This window comes from Terrapene carolina, unplaced genomic scaffold (assembly GCF_002925995.2).
Source record: "Terrapene carolina triunguis isolate 2854851 unplaced genomic scaffold, T_m_triunguis-2.0 Scaffold171, whole genome shotgun sequence".
Lineage (NCBI taxonomy): Eukaryota > Metazoa > Chordata > Testudines > Emydidae > Terrapene > Terrapene triunguis.
Genome location: NW_020664522.1, coordinates 4,570,272 through 4,588,333, shown reverse-complemented (window position 1 = coordinate 4,588,333; position 18,062 = coordinate 4,570,272). Strand labels below are relative to the sequence as shown.

Here is an 18,062-nt window from a genome sequence, read left to right as displayed (position 1 = left end):
AACAGCTAGCACCATATACTGGATTTGAATTCTCCAGTGTTGAATTTGAGCACATGATTCTTGAAATCTACAAGTAACGGAGAATTTCTATTACCTAACTTTGATGATTTTGTGCAAAGCCCAGTTTCTGCAAAAAAGACTTGTGAATAACTGCATTTAATATCTCTCTGGCATGGTTCTACTGGCATGACCCACAAACAGAAAGTAAAGCAGCTAATCCTAGTAGTATCTTCTCATCTGCAAGATTAAAGGAAATGTTTGAGGACAAGTTCGCTACATATGAAGAGATTCTGATAATAGTTTGCGAAGGGTGTGGGAAAAATGCTACAGATAATTTCTTCTGTTCCACATTTTTACTATACTATACTTCATGATGTAACAATATTTATAGTGAAAAGAAAAACCCCAAATAAATGACTCAGAGTTAAGAGAAACAAGAAAAAGGGCAGTTTTATTTATGCAAGATAGTCAAGTATCATACAGTCATAGATTCATGGATTCCCAGGGCCGAAGGCACCACTGTGATCAACTAATCTGATCTGTATAACAGAGGTCATATAACTTCTCCAAAATAATTCCTAGAATAGATCTTTTAGAAAAACATCCATTCTTGATTTTAAAATGGTTTCTGATGGAGAATCCACCACAACCCTCGGTAAACTGTTCCACTGGTTAATTACCCTCATTGTTGAAAATTTACACCTTATTTCCAGCCTGCATTTGTGTCACTTCAGCTTTCAGCCACTGGATCGTATCATACCTTTTCTCTGCTAGACTGAGGAGCCCATTATTAAATATTTGTTCTCCATGTAGATATTTACAGACTGCAATTTAGTCACCCCTTAACCTTCATGTCGTTAAGCTAAATAGATTGATCTCCTTGAATTGATCACTATAAGGCATTTTTTCTAATCCTTTAATCATTCTGGTGGCTCTTCTCTGAACCCTCTCCAATTTATCAACATCCTTCATGAATTGTGGGAGCCAGAATTGGACATGGTATCCCAGTAGCAGTCTTTCCAGTGCCCAAGAGATAAAATAACCTCTCTACTGCTATTCAAGATTGCCCTGTTTATGCATCCCAGGATCGCATTAGCCCTTTTGGCCAGTGCATCACACTGGGAGGTCAGGTTTCAGAGTGGTAGCCGTGTTAGTCTGTATCAGCAAAAAGAACGAGGAGTACTTGTGGCACCTTAGAAATTAACAAATTTATTTGGGCATAAGCTTTAGCCCACGAAAGCTTATGCCCAAATAAATTTGTTAGTCTCTAAGGTGCCACAAGTACTCCTGTTCTTTTTACTGGGAGGTCATGTTCAGCTGATTAGCCACCACAATCCCCAAAGCTTTTTTCAGTCTCACTGCTTCTCAGGATAGAGCACCCCAACATGTATGGCCTACATTTTTTGTTCCTAGATGTATACATTTACATGTAACCCTACTAAAATACATAGTGTATGCTTGTGCCCAGTGTACCAACTGATTCAGATCGCTTTGTATCAGTGAAATGCCCTCTTCATTATTTACCATTCTCCCTATTTTTGTATCATCTGGAAACTTTATCAGCGATGAATTTGTTTTCTTCCAGGGCATTGATAAAAATGTTAAATAACAGAGCCAAGGATTGAACCCTACCAGACCCCATTAGAACCCGCTCATTGGTGATTTCATGTTACATTTTGAGACCTATCAGTTAGCCAGCTTTTAATCTATGGGACAAGTTAATTTTATATCATTCTAGTTTTTAATCAAAATGGCACCAAGTCAAATGCCTTACAGAAGGGGAACGGGAGCCATGCCTAGAATTTGGGGACCTGCTTGTGAAATATATTAAAGCAGCCCTGTTAGAATTCTAGCTAGGTCACACTGAAAACTGCCATGTGGTTCATTTCAACCAAGTACAAACATCTTGACCCTAGATAGCCATCTCATAAAAACATTCATTCAATAAGAAAAGTTAACCATTTACATCCAGATACTCAATTTGTATAAATTGTCTTGGCTCAGTTGAAGTTGATGAAGTTATGACAATTTAGGATCTGGCCTAAAAGGTAATCAATTTCTAGTTATAAAACATTTCTTTATTGTTTCATTGAAATGGAAGATCAGTTTCTAAAAACTATTTGAATGTTACTAGCCAGAATTCTCTTCTAGCTCTTTGGTATCTTTTAACAGAATTGCAAAGATCTTGGAAGAACGGTGATGATCTGAGTGCTCATTACATACAAAAGTTCCTTTATTGGTACTTTGCTAGCAAGAATTTTGAAAGAAACAGAGAAAACTGATCCCACACCACAGGTCTTTACTAAGTGAGGATTAAAAGCCACTTGAACTGCCCATAAAATCAAAGTTCAGAGACAAGATGCATAAATCCCAAGCAAACTGCATTTTGAAATCTGAACTCATGCTCAAAAAACCTATAACACCTACAGAAAATTAGGAGGGTGTGGAGGTGAGCTCAGTTTCCTCCCTTAGTACAGTCTGCAAATAATAAATGGAATTGTTTTTCCTTACATGTCCAAAAGTGAACTCAAGTTACTGTCTACTCTGGATTTTTAAGATTGTATTTAAGAAGGCCCTCAAATGATGTAGGCTCCCTTTTGTGAGGCAATGTTCCAAAATTTATGTGCACCTGCCATTAAATGACTAGAGTGGATTAAACCAATTTCATCTGTGAAGACCTTATGCCCTGATTCAGCAAACCTTTTATGCACTGCTTAAAGTTAAATCTGCATGGAATTCCCACCCTAGTTCAGCAAAAGCCCTTAAGCGAGTGCTTAAGTCCAACTGACTTTCAATGGAATTTAAGCAAATGCTTATGTGTGTGGCTAAACAGAGATAGTGTTACTTACACGGATATGTTGAACTGGGCCCTCAATGTAGAGAAAGACAGCAGGCAGGTAGATATTAAGAATTAAAAAAAAAGGGGGGGGACAGAGACCTCTCTCAACTAAATGAGACACCTGGCAGACAATTGTTAAGAATGCAGTTCAAAGGAATCTGTGCACTGTATTATCCATGCAGAAGTATGTTCAATAATAGATCAGGGCAAATAGTGTTCATGATCAGAGAGGGTAGCCAAGGCAATCTACATAATGGTTTTCCTGAAGGATGTTTGCTCAGATGTGGGGGATGGAAATATTGTATCATGGAACAGATATCAAAAGCAGAGCTCCCTAAATCTGCCCCAGGCTGGGTTCAGTTTAATGGCTAAGGAAGAAAGACACAAACAGGCTTCCTGAAAGTGAGATTTTTTTTCTGCATTTCATAGAATCATAGAATCATAGAATATCAGGGTTGGAAGGGACCTCAGGAGGTCATCTAGTCCAACCCCCTGCTCAAAGCAGGACCAATTCCCAACTAAATCATCCCAGCCAGGGCTTTGTCAAGCTGGGCCTTAAAAACCTCCAAGGAAGGAGACTCCACCACCTCCCTAGGTAACGCGTTCCAGTGCTTCACCACCCTCCTAGTGAAATAGTGTTTCCTAATATCCAACCTAGACCTCCCCCACTGCAACTTGAGACCATTGCTCCTTGTTCTGTCATCTGCCACCATTGAGAACAGCCGAGTTCCATCCTCTTTGGAACCCCCTTTCAGGTAGTTGTAGGCTGCTATCAAATCCCCCCTCATTCTTCTCTTCTGGAGACTAAACAATCCCAGTTCCCTCAGCCTCTCCTCATAAGTCATGCGCTCCAGACCCCTAATCATTTTTGTTGCGCTCTGCTGGACTCTTTCCAATTTTTCCACATCCTTCTTGTAGTGTGGGGCCCAAAACTGGACACAATACTCCAGATGAGGCCTCACCAATGTCGAATAAAGGGGAACGATCACGTCCCTCGATCTGCTGGCAATGCCCCTACTTATACAGCCCAAAATGCCGTTAGCCTTCTTGGCAACAAGAGCACACTGTTGACTCATATCCAGCTTCTCGTCCACTGTGACCCCTAGGTCCTTTTCTGCAGAACTGCTACCTAGCCGTTCGGTCCCTAGTCTGTAACTGTGCATGGGATTCTTCCATCCTAAGTGCAGGACTCTGCACTTGTCCTTGTTGAACCTCATCAGGTTTCTTTTGGCCCAATCCTCTAATTTGTCTAGGTCCCTCTGTATCCGATCCCTACCCTCTAGTGTATCTACCACGCCTCCTAGTTTAGTGTCATCGGCAAATATTTTCTTGAAGCCATATATTAAATATTCAAGATTACAAATCAGGATAGGAACAATAGCTTAGCCACAATAGTTTAGATTTCCCCCTCCTCGTATATTTTTTCTGTGTTTTAGATCACAGTATTTGTATTTTATATGTAGATAATAAAAAATTGGTAATACATAAGTGACAGTACTTTTCTGTCAGAAGGTAAGTTAATTGGCAGAGCGTAACTTAAACAGCATCTGCTTGCCTCCAAAGCTGAACGGACACAGCAAAAATTTTATACAATGCTGCACGTTACCTTCAGACTGCTCTAGGGAGGCCATAGACTAACAGGTACAGTATGAAGTGCTCAAGTAAATTCAAATTAATAAGAGGAAGGTTTTGCAGCAGAAGGCCCAAGGAAAAGTATTGACCCTTGTGACGTTATGAGTGTAATATAATATTTCATTGGAAGGTGACAGGGCCAGAAAAAGCTAATTAACTCAGACTGACCTGACCCATGGGTGAACCTTAAGGACTGGTTAGGAAGATATGTAAATGAATAGAGCTTTGAAATGCAAGTCTGCATTGTTAGAGATCTCAAGGGTAGATGTTTGCTCAGGTCTTGTGATGTAAGCAAACAAGTCTTTATTGCTATAACTTTAATTAAAAGATCAAAAAAGGAATATTAACATTTATGATGCTACTTGAGTGAAATAGTATTATTGTCTGTGTCTCTTTGAAGGTTGTGGTAACCTGTATCTGAACTGCTTAATGGATAGATTACCCTGTGTTAATTGCCAGGATGTTTGAGAGAAGGAGAATTAAGCCTATTGTTTTCTCAGGCCGAAAGGCTGCTGGAAATGTATAAGAACCCTGGGACATGATCCTACTTCATCTCAGATCTGCTTTGGGTTTCAAGAGGGGGAAACCTTAAACCATAAGGATTGAGACCCCCAGTCACTGACTGGAGCCACCCTGAATATGGACATTGAACTATAACCTATGGACTATTTCTAAAAGGACTTTTGTCAACTACAAGCTCACCTCTGCTATGTATCTGAACCTCAAGAATTGAATTCAAGTCTGTATGTATATTGATCTTTTAACCAACACTCTCTCTCTTTTCTTTTTTAATAAATTTTAGCTTAGTTAATAAGAATTGACTATAGCGTGTATTTTGGGTAAGATCTAAGTTATAATTAGACCTGGGTATGTGGCTGATCCTTTGGGATTGGAAGAACCTTTTCTTTTATATGATGAAGTAAGATTTTCAGTAATCATCATCTTATCTGACAGGTGTGTCTGGACGGAGGCCTGAGGCTGGATACTTTAAGGGAACTGCGTTGTTTGGACTTCTGAGTAACCAGTGAGGTACTATAGAAGCTGTTTTGTGCTGGCTTGGTAAATCTAAGTATTGGAATAGCCACCAGTGTTTGGGGTTTGTCTGCCCCGTTTTGTTTGCAGTTCACCCTGATTGAGTGACCTCAGCTGGCTCCCACGGGCAGCACTGTCACAACCCTAAGATAGCAATATTGTGCATTCTTTCCTTATTTTTGTCAAAAGAAAAAAAATCCCAGCTGTGATAAAACCAGAGCACCTCTTACCTAGCACTCGCCATGAAGAGTCTTCTCAACTGCACCAGGGTTGCGTTTGCGTGTGTTCAGAGTGGTGACAACTACGTGTGAGATGACCCAGATCCTTGATGACTAGCCAAGGCAAGGACTATTGGCCCATTAGAAACACCGATTGTGAATGCTTCTCTCGTGCAGGGGAAGTTCTGCCCTGTTTTAAATAGATGGGGTCAGATTTTCAAAGGAGCTCAAAGTTCGGTACTGAACTGCTTTGAAAAACTGGCTGAGAGTGTCACAGCTGGAGCAGCTGGGTGCTGAGCTCTTGGAAATCTGGCCTCATTTGCTCAAACTATCGTCACTCTTCATCAGCCTCCCTGATCATCATCCTGACTCCATAGGTCTCTTTTTTATTGAAGGCATCAAGAACGTGGTGATGGAAACCAGATTTCCCCGATCCCTCTCAGTATTGTTTTTTCCCCAACCACGCCATGGAACTATGGGCTTGCCTAGGTGAACACTTAGTTCACAGCAAGCATTGCCATCTGGGATCCTTCTGGGATCCTTGAAATGGGAGTAGATTAAAGCACACTAGGGAGCTTCACATGGACACAATGCGCAACAGATTAGTATGGGGCAGGTTTACATATCAGCTTGCTGTGAGCTAAGTGTTTAAGTAGATAAGCCCTAAAGCTGTACCAATACTGTGGCCAGCAATTATCTCCTAACAATTAACCTGAACCAGGTGTCCATATAATGTATTTAACATACATTTTTCTTTCATTGCCTTTATTGGTTTTAAAACAAGGTTGCATAGCTACTGAGATCACATAAAACTATGGAAAGAAATACTTTAAATAAACTAAAAACTTGGAGTGTTCTGTATTAAATCTATCAGCAGCCATTGACAACACTGAGCTTGAGTCTATTGAATCACTTGCAGGATCTTGCAAGGGTTGAAGAAGCCCTTCTTCAAAGAGGGATCCAGATAGCCATGCTGGGCACTTGCTCTGTCTTCCTAATAGTCCTCATGTCGGATCCCAAAAGGTCCAATGCCACTAGGAGCTATTGTGAGAAATTCTCTCTCATATACTTCTGTGGCTCCCATTATGCTAGCATCTGAGTGCCTCCCAATCTTTAATGTATTTATCCTCACAACAGCTCTGTGAGGTAGGGAATTATCATCCCCATTTCACAGATGGGTAACTGAGGCACAGAGAGGCTAAGTGACTTGCCCAAGATCACACAGGAAGTCTGTGGCAGAGCAGGACTTGAGTCCAGGTCTCCCAAGTCCTAGGATAGTGCCTGGGACCACTTTTCCACTGGACAATCCTTCCTCTCTGTTTGATCATCCCTCCGCTGGGTTGTAGCCATCAGTATGGTGATGTGACTCATCTCCTTTGCATGTCCTCCCCATCAAACCCAGCTTTTATAATTTTATTCTTTTTCCAGTCCCTTGCCTCGATGGGACAAGGCCTGGGATGAAAGACTGCGATTCAACGTTGATTATATGGAAGCAGATGTATGCATCATACTAGTAGGTGGAAGCATCCAGAGAAGTGGAAAAAAGGGAAGTGTCCTGACCAATTATGCAAGGACTAGGCCTGTGCTTTGCTTTACCATACTGGTCAGCAGCCTGGGGATCCTCATGGCTCAATCCAAGGTAGCAGCAGTGGTCTGTGATGTATTATTCATATATGGCTGGCCAGGCAATTGCAACTGTTCCTCTTTGATTAAGACCTCTTGACTGTTATCCTTATTTCTACCATAGCTAGTCTAGATTATCATAGCATTCTCCACCTAGAGATTAATTAGGGTATTAAAATGTATATTTTAAATTAAAATACTTGGACTGGGGAATTCATTTAATCTAGAACCATATCTCCAGCAATGTCCTGCACTATGATGGAGGCTTCAGCAGAAGAATCTCCCCATTATTAAATGTACCAAATACATAACTTTGTCATAATCAGGGTTATGGGGAGAAGTAATATGTATTACTCCCACAACTGATAATCTTATTCCCTAAAGCAAGGCCTGCCTACGTTTGTAGAAGCTTATTGGTCTCACTCCAGCTAAGAAAAGCTTTACTCTAATTTTAGTGAACCAGTCATGCCTGGCAGAGGTACAACTTTCATTGCTAAAATTAAGGTGAAAATATTGAGATGTGGCTGCATCTGACACTGTTAATTTAAGTGTCATGTGAACCTGGCACTGAAGGAGGAGAAAAACATGCTTTATTATCAGGAAAGCCCTGAAAAAATTGCTTGCCAAATTGCCACTTCCTTGTGCTGAACGGCAAGTTTTCTCATCCTAGTATTAGTCTGTATTAGTCTTGGTGGACAGGAAGAGAAAAAGCTATAAAGTTCACAATAATAGCCTAAGTAGCATAATAAATTGGTGGACTCATGAGAGGTATACTTATACACTTCAGCAGCAGGAGACCTGCAGTTAACATGCTCATCAATACATGTTTTAGTGCTGGAAAAGCAAGTGGTACCACGTGTAGAAATTTAGGAGACAAAACGCGAGCAAAATAAATAAATAAAATAAAATAAATAAATAAATAAAAATCTCCAGAAAGAACACGTCCTCCTGGTCAAGATTGCAGGTCAGACAAATATAGTGCTACACTTTTTCTTCCTGTGATCTATTGTTCTTAGTCTCACTAGTGTTAACAATCAAAGTCTGTCATGTGATTTAAAGCCTCAAAAGATAAGACTCCAAAAATAAAGTGCATTATGGAAATGCATATGCTGAATCGCTGGTGATGTCCATGCAATGTATTCCTTTTAAGGATGTGGAATGCTTAATGAAGATGGTTCCATTTACTAAGAACAGTCATGCAGCAATAGCAAGGACACAACCAGGAAATAATGAGGGAGGGCATGGATGATCTAAAAGGTTATTTCCAGCTCTCACTTTTATTGCCTTATGATAAGTACCACCCAGGTAAAAAAGGTACTTTTTGACATACAGTGCAACCGCAGTGACAGTCTACTAATTCAGTCTACACTCTTATAATTCAGAGAGGGAAAAGAAAGGAAAGGTAAGTACAAAATAAAACTCTCAGAACATGGCTGATAATTTAATATGTGCATATGAAAGGACAATAAAAGAGAGAAAGAGAGATCATCATTAGTAGAGGCAACAAAATTAGTTCATTTATTGGATCAAGCAAATGGACAACTCTGGAGTCAGTACGCCTAAGTTCTGACTCTTGCCTTAGCTGAGAGGTGCCATGGAATCATTCCATCAATCGTACCATTAAGGTAGTTGAAAAGAATAACGTTTACCATCATTCACAGCCTAATGAATGATGTTTAGACCACAAGAGCAGCAGAACATGTATTTAGGGGTGTTCTAAAATGTTCATACCAATTATGCAGCACCTAGATAGTACTGTTATGTAAGGGTGCCTAGATATTATCACAAGAAGCACCTTATAAATACCATACATTAGACATGCAAGGGGACACTATGTGGTCAAGATTGGGGTATCATTGTGCTAGACACTGTATAAACACAAAGGAAGAGAGATGTTCCCTGCTCCAAAGTGCTTACAATGCCTGGGCTTGATCCTAAGAGGTGCTGAGCACTCTGTCCCCAATACACATGCTTAATTTTTAGCACGTGAATTGCCTTACTGGCTTCAAAAGGATTACCCAATGTGCTCAAAGCTAAGCTAGGGCTTGCGTGTTATACTGAACCAGGGCTAAAATGCTCAACACCTAAAAGGAACTAACCCTATGTTAAGAGAAGTTACAACAAATTAATGTAACAAACAATAGGAGGTACCAGAAGGGAGGACAGGGGTAAAAGTCATGAGAACACATATATAGGTTAGTTATTTGCATGGCCTGATTGTTCCAAATCATTTTAAAGGGTTCACCCCCCTTTACTAATAAAAATAAATAAAATATCCACAATTTACTATTTCTGCACCATTATCTGATGGCCTCACATGATATCAAAAAAGAGTGACAGAAGATACTGTAGCAATGAGGCAATTTTAATCTGACTTCTGTTCTCCCACACATACTGGAACTTTTTTATATTAGTAAACAATGTAGGATGTTAGCTGTCATTTTATATTGCAAAATATACTATACTTACTACTCCCCACCACAGGGCATCTGCATAGCTGCCAAACTCTGTTTGTCCTGAATCATTCACAGCATCTTTTTCAGCCAAATACACAAAATAAGATGAAAAAATCAGGCCCAGAAACCCAATATACAAGGTAGTTATTAATTCCTGAAAGCAGAATAAAAACAAATAAAAATACTGTTAAAGAGCTTTGAACTATGTGACACTGGAGTTTTTCTATAAAATAATTAAAATGGTAAAAAAAAGTTAATTTCAGCAGTTTATTCAAATAGATCATCAGACTCTCATCTGGTGCAAATCAGCCTAGCTCCTGTGAGCTCAGTAGAACTCAGCTGAGGACCTGGCCCAGTGTTTTACAGAAATGTATGTATGCTTCAATCGCAGATACTGGATTTCAAAATAACTGTTCATGACTTTTGCAAAAAATCTGGTGGGGTTGCAATTGAAAATTAGCTGTTAGGTAAAAATTTCGAGTGACCTGGGCACTGAGAAGCTTAAGTCTCACTGAAAGTCAATGAAATTCAGTGAAACTTAGGCTACTGAGTGCCCAAGTCACTTTTGAAAATGGGACTTATGTGAAAATTTTAAACTTGGGGAATTTACCTGTTGTCCTTTAAACACAGTAAAGCAACAGTATTTGATTAATTGAAACAATCACCACATGTTCCTAAGTTCATATATTTAACAACAAGAAGACATCTGCCTACATTCCATGCTTTTATATCATCATGTTTACATGATAGGATAATATTTAAAATAAATAAGTTGGTTAAAAACATGCAACAACACTGTCCCAGTGATTACCTGTGAATTATAATCTATCTCCTCCTGCACAGCAATTGGGCACACAAAAGAGAAGGGGATCAGGACTAATTCCTGATGCATCAAACCTCTGCAGTTTCTCTCTTTAGAGCCATATCACAAGGGAACTTGAGCTCAATAACGGTCAGCAGCTCAAACTCTCTGTTAATTTAGCTTAATATTAAATGCTCCTGGCAAACCACAGACCTCTATTTTGCAAAGCTGCAATATGTATTTTAAAGAATAGTAGCTGTCTGTGCTGTAGCAGTATAATGACCGAATTCAGGTACACCGGTGTGACACAGAAGACCTGAAAATGGCTATAACCAAGAAAAATTGTTTTCTTATTCTGTTCAAGCATTGTCCCTATGTCAGATCTAACTTACTTGTCTGTGTATGAAAACTACTGATCCCAACAGTCTCCATGTGCCACCCTGACGGTCAACATGCAGCATTCGTAGGATCTGGAGAAAGCGGATACCCCTGGAATACAAATTTTAAATAAGTGAAGCTACAAGGGTCTGAGGATACAAGAGAAGCGATACAGGGGGAGAGGAAGCTTTTTTCAAATGATAAATTAAAATACATTGATTACATCACAGTCAGGTTACTACATTAAGCTTACAGGTTCCTCCCTTTCCCCCATCTTTTATTCAGCTCAGCCTATTAGACAAATGTGAGCAGCTGTGGGGGAAGGGGAATAGGCTTTCACTTGTATGGTTGGCAGGAATGCCCAATGATTCATGAATTCTAGAAGCAGATTGTGAATATTATGGAGATTGTTCCCTGGCTAATCTTCATGTATCTGGTGCTATCTTTTAAGAGTTTCAAAAGGGAAGCAGAATGGGCAGAAACAGATAACTTTCCACAGCTAGAAATTTAGCCACCTTTTCTTTGGTCTTTTTATCTACTGGGCTAGAGAACAATTTGAGTTTCCAGAAACTTTTACATAGTTGATCATGGAAATAATGCTCCAAGCAACTACAGCATATGCTTTGTAGTAGAGAGCCACCACAGTCACAGAGCATCACTGCAACTAAAATTCAACCCATCATTCAGCGAAACCTACCAGGCTGACCCACCTGAACACACGAGATATGTTCAGTCAATTGTTGGCACATGGAACTTCCCTCAATATCTTTTCCAACAGTCAACCTCTAACTCCAAATATACTATTAAGAACAGCCTAAAAAACTCAGTAGATATCCAAAAAACAAAAAAGTTGGTAAAAACCATACGACTAGCTGGCAAACATGAACAAAATTTGAGTGCATCATTACTATTTTGTGGATGAAGTTTTTGTGAAGCTCTAGTGTTATTACGGTATATACAATTTCATTATTATAAGTAGGAAGATGTGAGGGAATTACTCTGATCTACACCAGTGCCTGGTAACTGAGATCATAATCTGGTCTGTTGTGTCAACACAGATGCCAAAGCGGTGACCACTTCTAAAATTTAAGAACTGTTACAGGGAGAGGAGAGAGTGAAATAATAAACCTTTATTAAAACAGACCACGTTCTCTTCAATTATTGATAAATTATTACCTGATAGCTGAGGTTGCAAAGACTTGACCTTTGGAGCCCACACAAAGAACTATCATTGAAGCAACAACTACAATTAAATCTGGAAAATAAAAATAAAATAAAATAAAAATAAAATAAAATAAAATAAAAATAAAAATAAAAATAAGTGAAGATAATAAGTTCAAGGCTTAATGCAATGCTTTGATAAGATTGTGATTTAAATCCAACGCTGATATTATTTTAACTGTGAGAAGGGTGAAATTTTTAGAGCGCGCCATCCAAATAAAGTTTTAGGATTCTATATTTCAACACCTCTGCTGTAACATAGAAAGAAAATACATAATGCTGTAGTAAAAATGGTTTTATTGCCATGAGTCAGGGATGGCTACATTTTTAATTAGTGGCAAAACTAGATGTGGCACAGATCATTCCAACAGTGTCAAAAAAACAATGATATGTTCTATATACCCTACATATTATATAGTGTTTTCTCATAGCGGTTTTTAAAATGTACAGGCACAGGTTTTCACTACTCCCATCTATAAAATCAGGTGACTTAGTAACATGAATCCAACTGTTGAGACCCGGAAAAGAGTGAAATGTGTAACTAATAGATTTTACAAGCCTCTAAAAACTAACTAAAATAGCTTTAATATGCAGAATATTGTCAGGATGTAAGGTCTGATATCTTGGAGCCTACCAGGGATAGAAACAAGTCCTGCATACCAATAGCAAGTTGGGAATCGCTCCCTTCCAATAGCATAAAGCTCTACCTGGTGTGGCAGATAGGCCATATTACCTGTGATATCTTTGTGAGATCTTACTGTATTAAGTGTATGTATCATTGTGGGCCAGAGACTGTATGTAATTCCCTGGGAGAGGATGACCACAGCTCCTCCAGGAACTAAGAAAAGAGGGAGGTGATTAGGCAAATTCACTAAGGTTGTAACGCTTCCAGAGAGGAACCACCACCTGGAGAGGCTCACATATTTATATAGTTTACAATGGATTTTCCAGGGAGCAACAGACAAAAAGGATTTTGGATTAACAGCCTGTGTTTAAACTGACTGAGGGCCTTCCTTCTGATCCAGCAAACAAACCGGGCCTTCTGTCCAAAGAGGGGGGGCAATCCTTGGGGAAGGTTTGGAAGGACTGAAACCTACCAGAGTCCAAGGTTACCATTAGGGTGACCTCTGGTAAGCCTTTTAGAATGTGTGTAGGTTCTTTTATTGTTTTCTCTGTAAAGCTTTTACCTTAAGAACAGAGGTGCTTGCTTAGAAAGACCTGTGAGGTAACTTGTAACCGTTGGCAATTACACTGTTTATAGCCTTTGGAGAGAAAGCAAGGTGCAGGCAGTCTGTCTTGCTGGGGATACCACAGTGTAGGCTGGGAACTGTGCAGCCTGGAAAACCCCAGCTCAGAAGGGAGAGAGACATGGGTCTCCACCCAAGAGAGATGACAACTGAGGAGCCAGGATCCTAGAGTGAGTGCCCTAGTTGGATCACGGAGGGGAGAATACAGGGTCACTTGCCCTGGATTGCGACAACTGGCATATAAAATCCTCACAGTTTGAGAGAGATCTATCCTTAAAGTATCGTAAGAGTGCCATTGCTCTAGGGCAGAACACTGTAAAGCCTGGACTCAGGCAAGGGTAATTTTGGGAAGACAGTACACATTTTGGAAAAAGAAGGAAACAACTTTACAGCATGTTTAAAAAAAAAAAACGGCCACTGTTTGAAGCTGCTCAGGGATTTGGAATGCTAGTAGTAATTTCAGGAGAGATGGATTAACGGACAGAGCCCTGGGGAAGCAGTCAAAGGCGCATGACACTTACAGTCACATATGGAATATAGTTATATAATACAGACATAGAGAGGCTAAGCCATGAATTAATGAACAATTCTGTGCTCTTATGAATTCCTAGGGTGCAGCATTTTTGTCCATTGCCTTTAGAAATTTTGCAGTCATCCCCATGAAGATATGGATGCCCACTGGTATAACTAAACCCCTTTCTCTGTCTTGTCTATTTAGATTGTAAATTCTTCAGGGCAAGCACTGTCTACTACTCTTTGTACAGTGCCTAGCAGAGTAGGACCCTGATTGTCTATGGTTCCTAGGTGCTACCATAAGAAATATGACAAAGGATAACAAAAACAAGAACTGCAGGGCAAGTATTCTGAAAATCTTTACTAGCTGAAGCATTCAAGGAATTAAGGAGGAGATTTTAAAGGCCACATAGGCCAGTTAAACACCCACCTTCCACTGAAAGTCAAAGGCAGCTGGGTGCCTAACTTCCACATGTGCCTTTGAAAAAAAAAAATCTCACCCTACGAGCATGAAAATAATAGTTTATAATTACATGTCACCTGCCAGACACCAGTGTGCTCTAGGTAGCTCAATCCAAAAACAGAGTAAACTAACATTAAAATGGACCTAACATATAGAGGTCACTTGGTTTTGTTTAAAAATAAACAGTTGCAGCCATTACAAGATGTGCGCAATGCTGAAGTTATAGAAGCCATTTAGGGAGACAGGATTGTATGCAAGTCTGTTATTTCTGGCAAAACTTCAGTTCAACTGCGAAAGGAAAGTCTCTTTTCTGGGAAAAAGAATCAAGTTGAAAGATTTTTTTTTCTATAAAAGAAGGAACTAACAATGCCACAGATTCCTCAGAACTTTCAGTTCTGCGCAGATACTAGTGACAAATGTTCTTGTTCTAACTTGGCTGGAATCTCTAGGGAAACTCCATTTATTTTTAAATGTTCAAGGTGTTTATAGGAATGTGGCTTTTTCTCAGTAATTATGACATGTTCAAATCATGTATACTTACCAATGATAGAAATAGGCTTCCTAGCAAAACGAAGCCTTCCCCATAATCCAACATATTTACTACGGCATCCTGCTGACCATAAGCGAACCACATACTCCGTTCCAAAAAACACCACTAATACAATTTCCTAGGGGAAAAAAAGATAGGGAACTAGATTAATTTTCTAGTTTACATATTCTCTCTCTTCTTTCAGATGACATTAAGGAACACAGAAAATGAAATGTAAAACTTGGAAAGAAGAAAAGTATGCAATATGCCAAGAAGATCCAAACTACAAAACCTCAGGAAAACTGTGTAAGCAATGGGAAATGTATGATAAAGAATATGTTTAAATACCAGAATGGCACGCTGTTTGGATCTTCTCTATGTGCTAAAACTGAAACCATTCTGCATAAATTTACTTGGCTTCAATAATTCAAACAGAAAGTTGCTTGTCTTAGCCAAAGAAAACAAGCAGACTCTACATTCACAAGACAAATATTTTGCTAGTATATCTCATTTCCAGAAAAAGTACACTGTATACACCATTTGCAGTATCATCTTAGCCAGCCATTTACCCACCCTTTTATAGCCTAAGTGCAACCCACACTTTTAAAAGTAACATTTCTGGTACCAGGTTACAGCTTGATAGTTTCCAGGCAGTTTTAAAACATGGGGTGAAATCCTGCCCCCAGCCCCTAAAGTCAATGGGAGTCTTAAGCAGGGTTAGGAGTTCACCTATGGAACAAAGTGAAGTAAAGGTGGATAACTATGGTCCAAAATGGGGCTAAAGTTCTGAGCTTTTGTAAGAAATGTACAAGAATATGGTTCAGGAATTTGGTTAAAACACAGTTCTGTGACAGCTACACTACCAGACTGAACATTTAAACATTTCAGGGGACTGACCCAGGAGTTTCCAAAGTGTACAGTGAATGGAATGGAAGGGTCTAACATCCATTTGCATCTGTCAGGGAAAGAATGATACAAAATTGGAACTTACTCAGTATGATTTTCAATGCACTTTTTTTTTTTAAATCCCCAGACAGTAGCTTTTTGTCAATTAGCAGGTGAAGGAGTTTTGATTATATTTTTTCCAAAGTAACAGAAAGTTGCAATCCCATATTTCTTTTATTTAGAAGCCACCTTCAATTAGTATCTGGCCTCACTGAATAGCCGAGCTTAGCTCTAAGCAGAAATCATCCCCTATGTAGAGCAAAAAGGGGAAATAACCACCTTTAATAGAAGCTGTGGCTTCTAAATGAAAATACCCAGGACTTGGCATGTAACATGTTAAAATGTTCATGAGGTATAACGTTCTATTACCTTTTAATTATATTTTAGAACTAAACTGCTTGGTTTGTTGGAGAGACAAGATAGGTGAGGCAATATCTTTTATTGGACCAAATTCTGTTGGTGAGAGAGACAAGCTGAAGTTGGTCCAATAAAAGATAGTACCTCACCCACCTTGCCTCTCTAATATCCTGAGATTGACACAGCGACAACAACACTGCATACACCAATGGTTTGTTGGAGCAGTTTGGTGTCTGAGTAAACTAGAATGACAAAAGCCAAGCAGTGCTTCGGCATTTGAGGAGCCCAATTGTTGCTGAAGAGAATAGGGCATGTCGCTAATCAACATTTGTCCTCTAAGGCTAAATAATATTACTAGTCTGTGACATCTATGCCTGTATGTCATGATATTGCACGACTGGATGATGATGATGATGGGAAAAGAAAAGCGCTGAAGAAAGTGACCACTTTTAGCTTAAACACAAGTGTAATTGATTTTTAATCAATTAAAATACTTAAGGCGAAATACTGGTCAATCGGAGTATTGCTTTAGAGGTTAAAAGAGCAATAGGGCTGCTGAGGAAAAAAAAGAGCAATGATTCTTATTTATCATGGGCCCAGTCCACTGACTTTAATGGGAGTCGGACTGGGCTCTAAAATTCCAGCATTCTGATGGTGCATTAAACTGCTCATCCCTGGTAGCTAAGTTGTGCAGGTGCAAGTTAAAGACACTACGACATTTTTCAAAAGGCAGGAGGAGGACATCAGCCAACATTCCTTCTCTTAACGTGACGGGCTCTAATGCCCCGGGCTTTCTGTACGTTGTTGCTAGGTGCATCAGGGTAGCTATCACAATTGTCTACAAAGTTACTGTGCTCCTGAGAGGTTTCCAGGTTCAAGAAAATTAAATGATATTGGCTGGATCCTTGGCTGCTATAAAGATGGATATTGGCCAATTTACATCAGCTGAGGATCTGGACCATAGTCTATTCTAATGTGTGGAAGGAATAAACAGGAAACCTTGGGAGAATTTTATTCAGAAACATTTGTTACAACAACATTTTTTGAAAACCTAATGGGCATTCATTTGTAACACAATATAAAACAATACAATATACTATGCCTAACACAGTAACTTCACATGCAGTAGGATTCCCCTTTTGTTTAGCTTAATTAAATACATTTTAAACCTACACTGAAATGCAAATGAGAATACTATCCTGTCTATTAAAATAGTGATTAGTACTAGGACAAGACTGTTGTCTATTTTATGACATTGTACTGATTTATAAGATATAATCAACAAGCTCTAATATATTAGTACATTTCTATATCGTAGCAGGCTAATATAGCCTCTTTCATGACTAATATGAAGGAAACTCCCTCGAAAGACAATGACAAATCATTAAGCAGAGAGCTAGCTGTTTCTTTCATACAAAAGAAGTTATTTGAGCAACAAACCTATGGCCTCAACTCATATGTGCGGTTCACACAATAGTGTTCAGACTGCCCAATGGGGATTAACAAAACAAAAAAAGAAAAGTTTTTCTTGGAAGGAAAAATGGGAAAGTTAAATTTTATGCACAATAACAAATGCAATTTTTGTATCAAAAACTGTAGGATTATCAAGATTATAGTTTCATTATTATAACAAGAAGGGGGAAACCTTGGCTGTGTTTTGTTGGTTTTTTTAAATGTGTGTGTTTTTTGTGTGCGAAATTTGCATTAGAGTTGTGTGGGGTTTTTTTTTTTTTAAAGACTCTCCATGGTTCATTGGATAACAGGAACACTGGCAAGTATGCAAATGTGGGCTGTCCCAAAGACAATG

The 18,062-nt window shown here is 39.1% G+C and overlaps 1 protein-coding gene across 1 annotated transcript in view; it reads right to left on the bottom strand.

Moving 5' to 3' along the window:
* KCNQ1 (potassium voltage-gated channel subfamily Q member 1) overlaps positions 1–18,062 on the bottom strand; it is a 549,152-nt gene that overhangs the window by 369,535 nt on the left and 161,555 nt on the right. Inside the window, exons 3-6 of the mRNA XM_024209178.2 lie at positions 14,966–15,092; positions 12,157–12,235; positions 10,995–11,091; positions 9,814–9,954 (exon numbers count right to left, since the gene is read on the bottom strand). Coding sequence (XP_024064946.2) covers positions 9,814–9,954; positions 10,995–11,091; positions 12,157–12,235; positions 14,966–15,092 — 444 coding nt within the window. The remainder of the gene's footprint in view (positions 1–9,813; positions 9,955–10,994; positions 11,092–12,156; positions 12,236–14,965; positions 15,093–18,062) is intronic.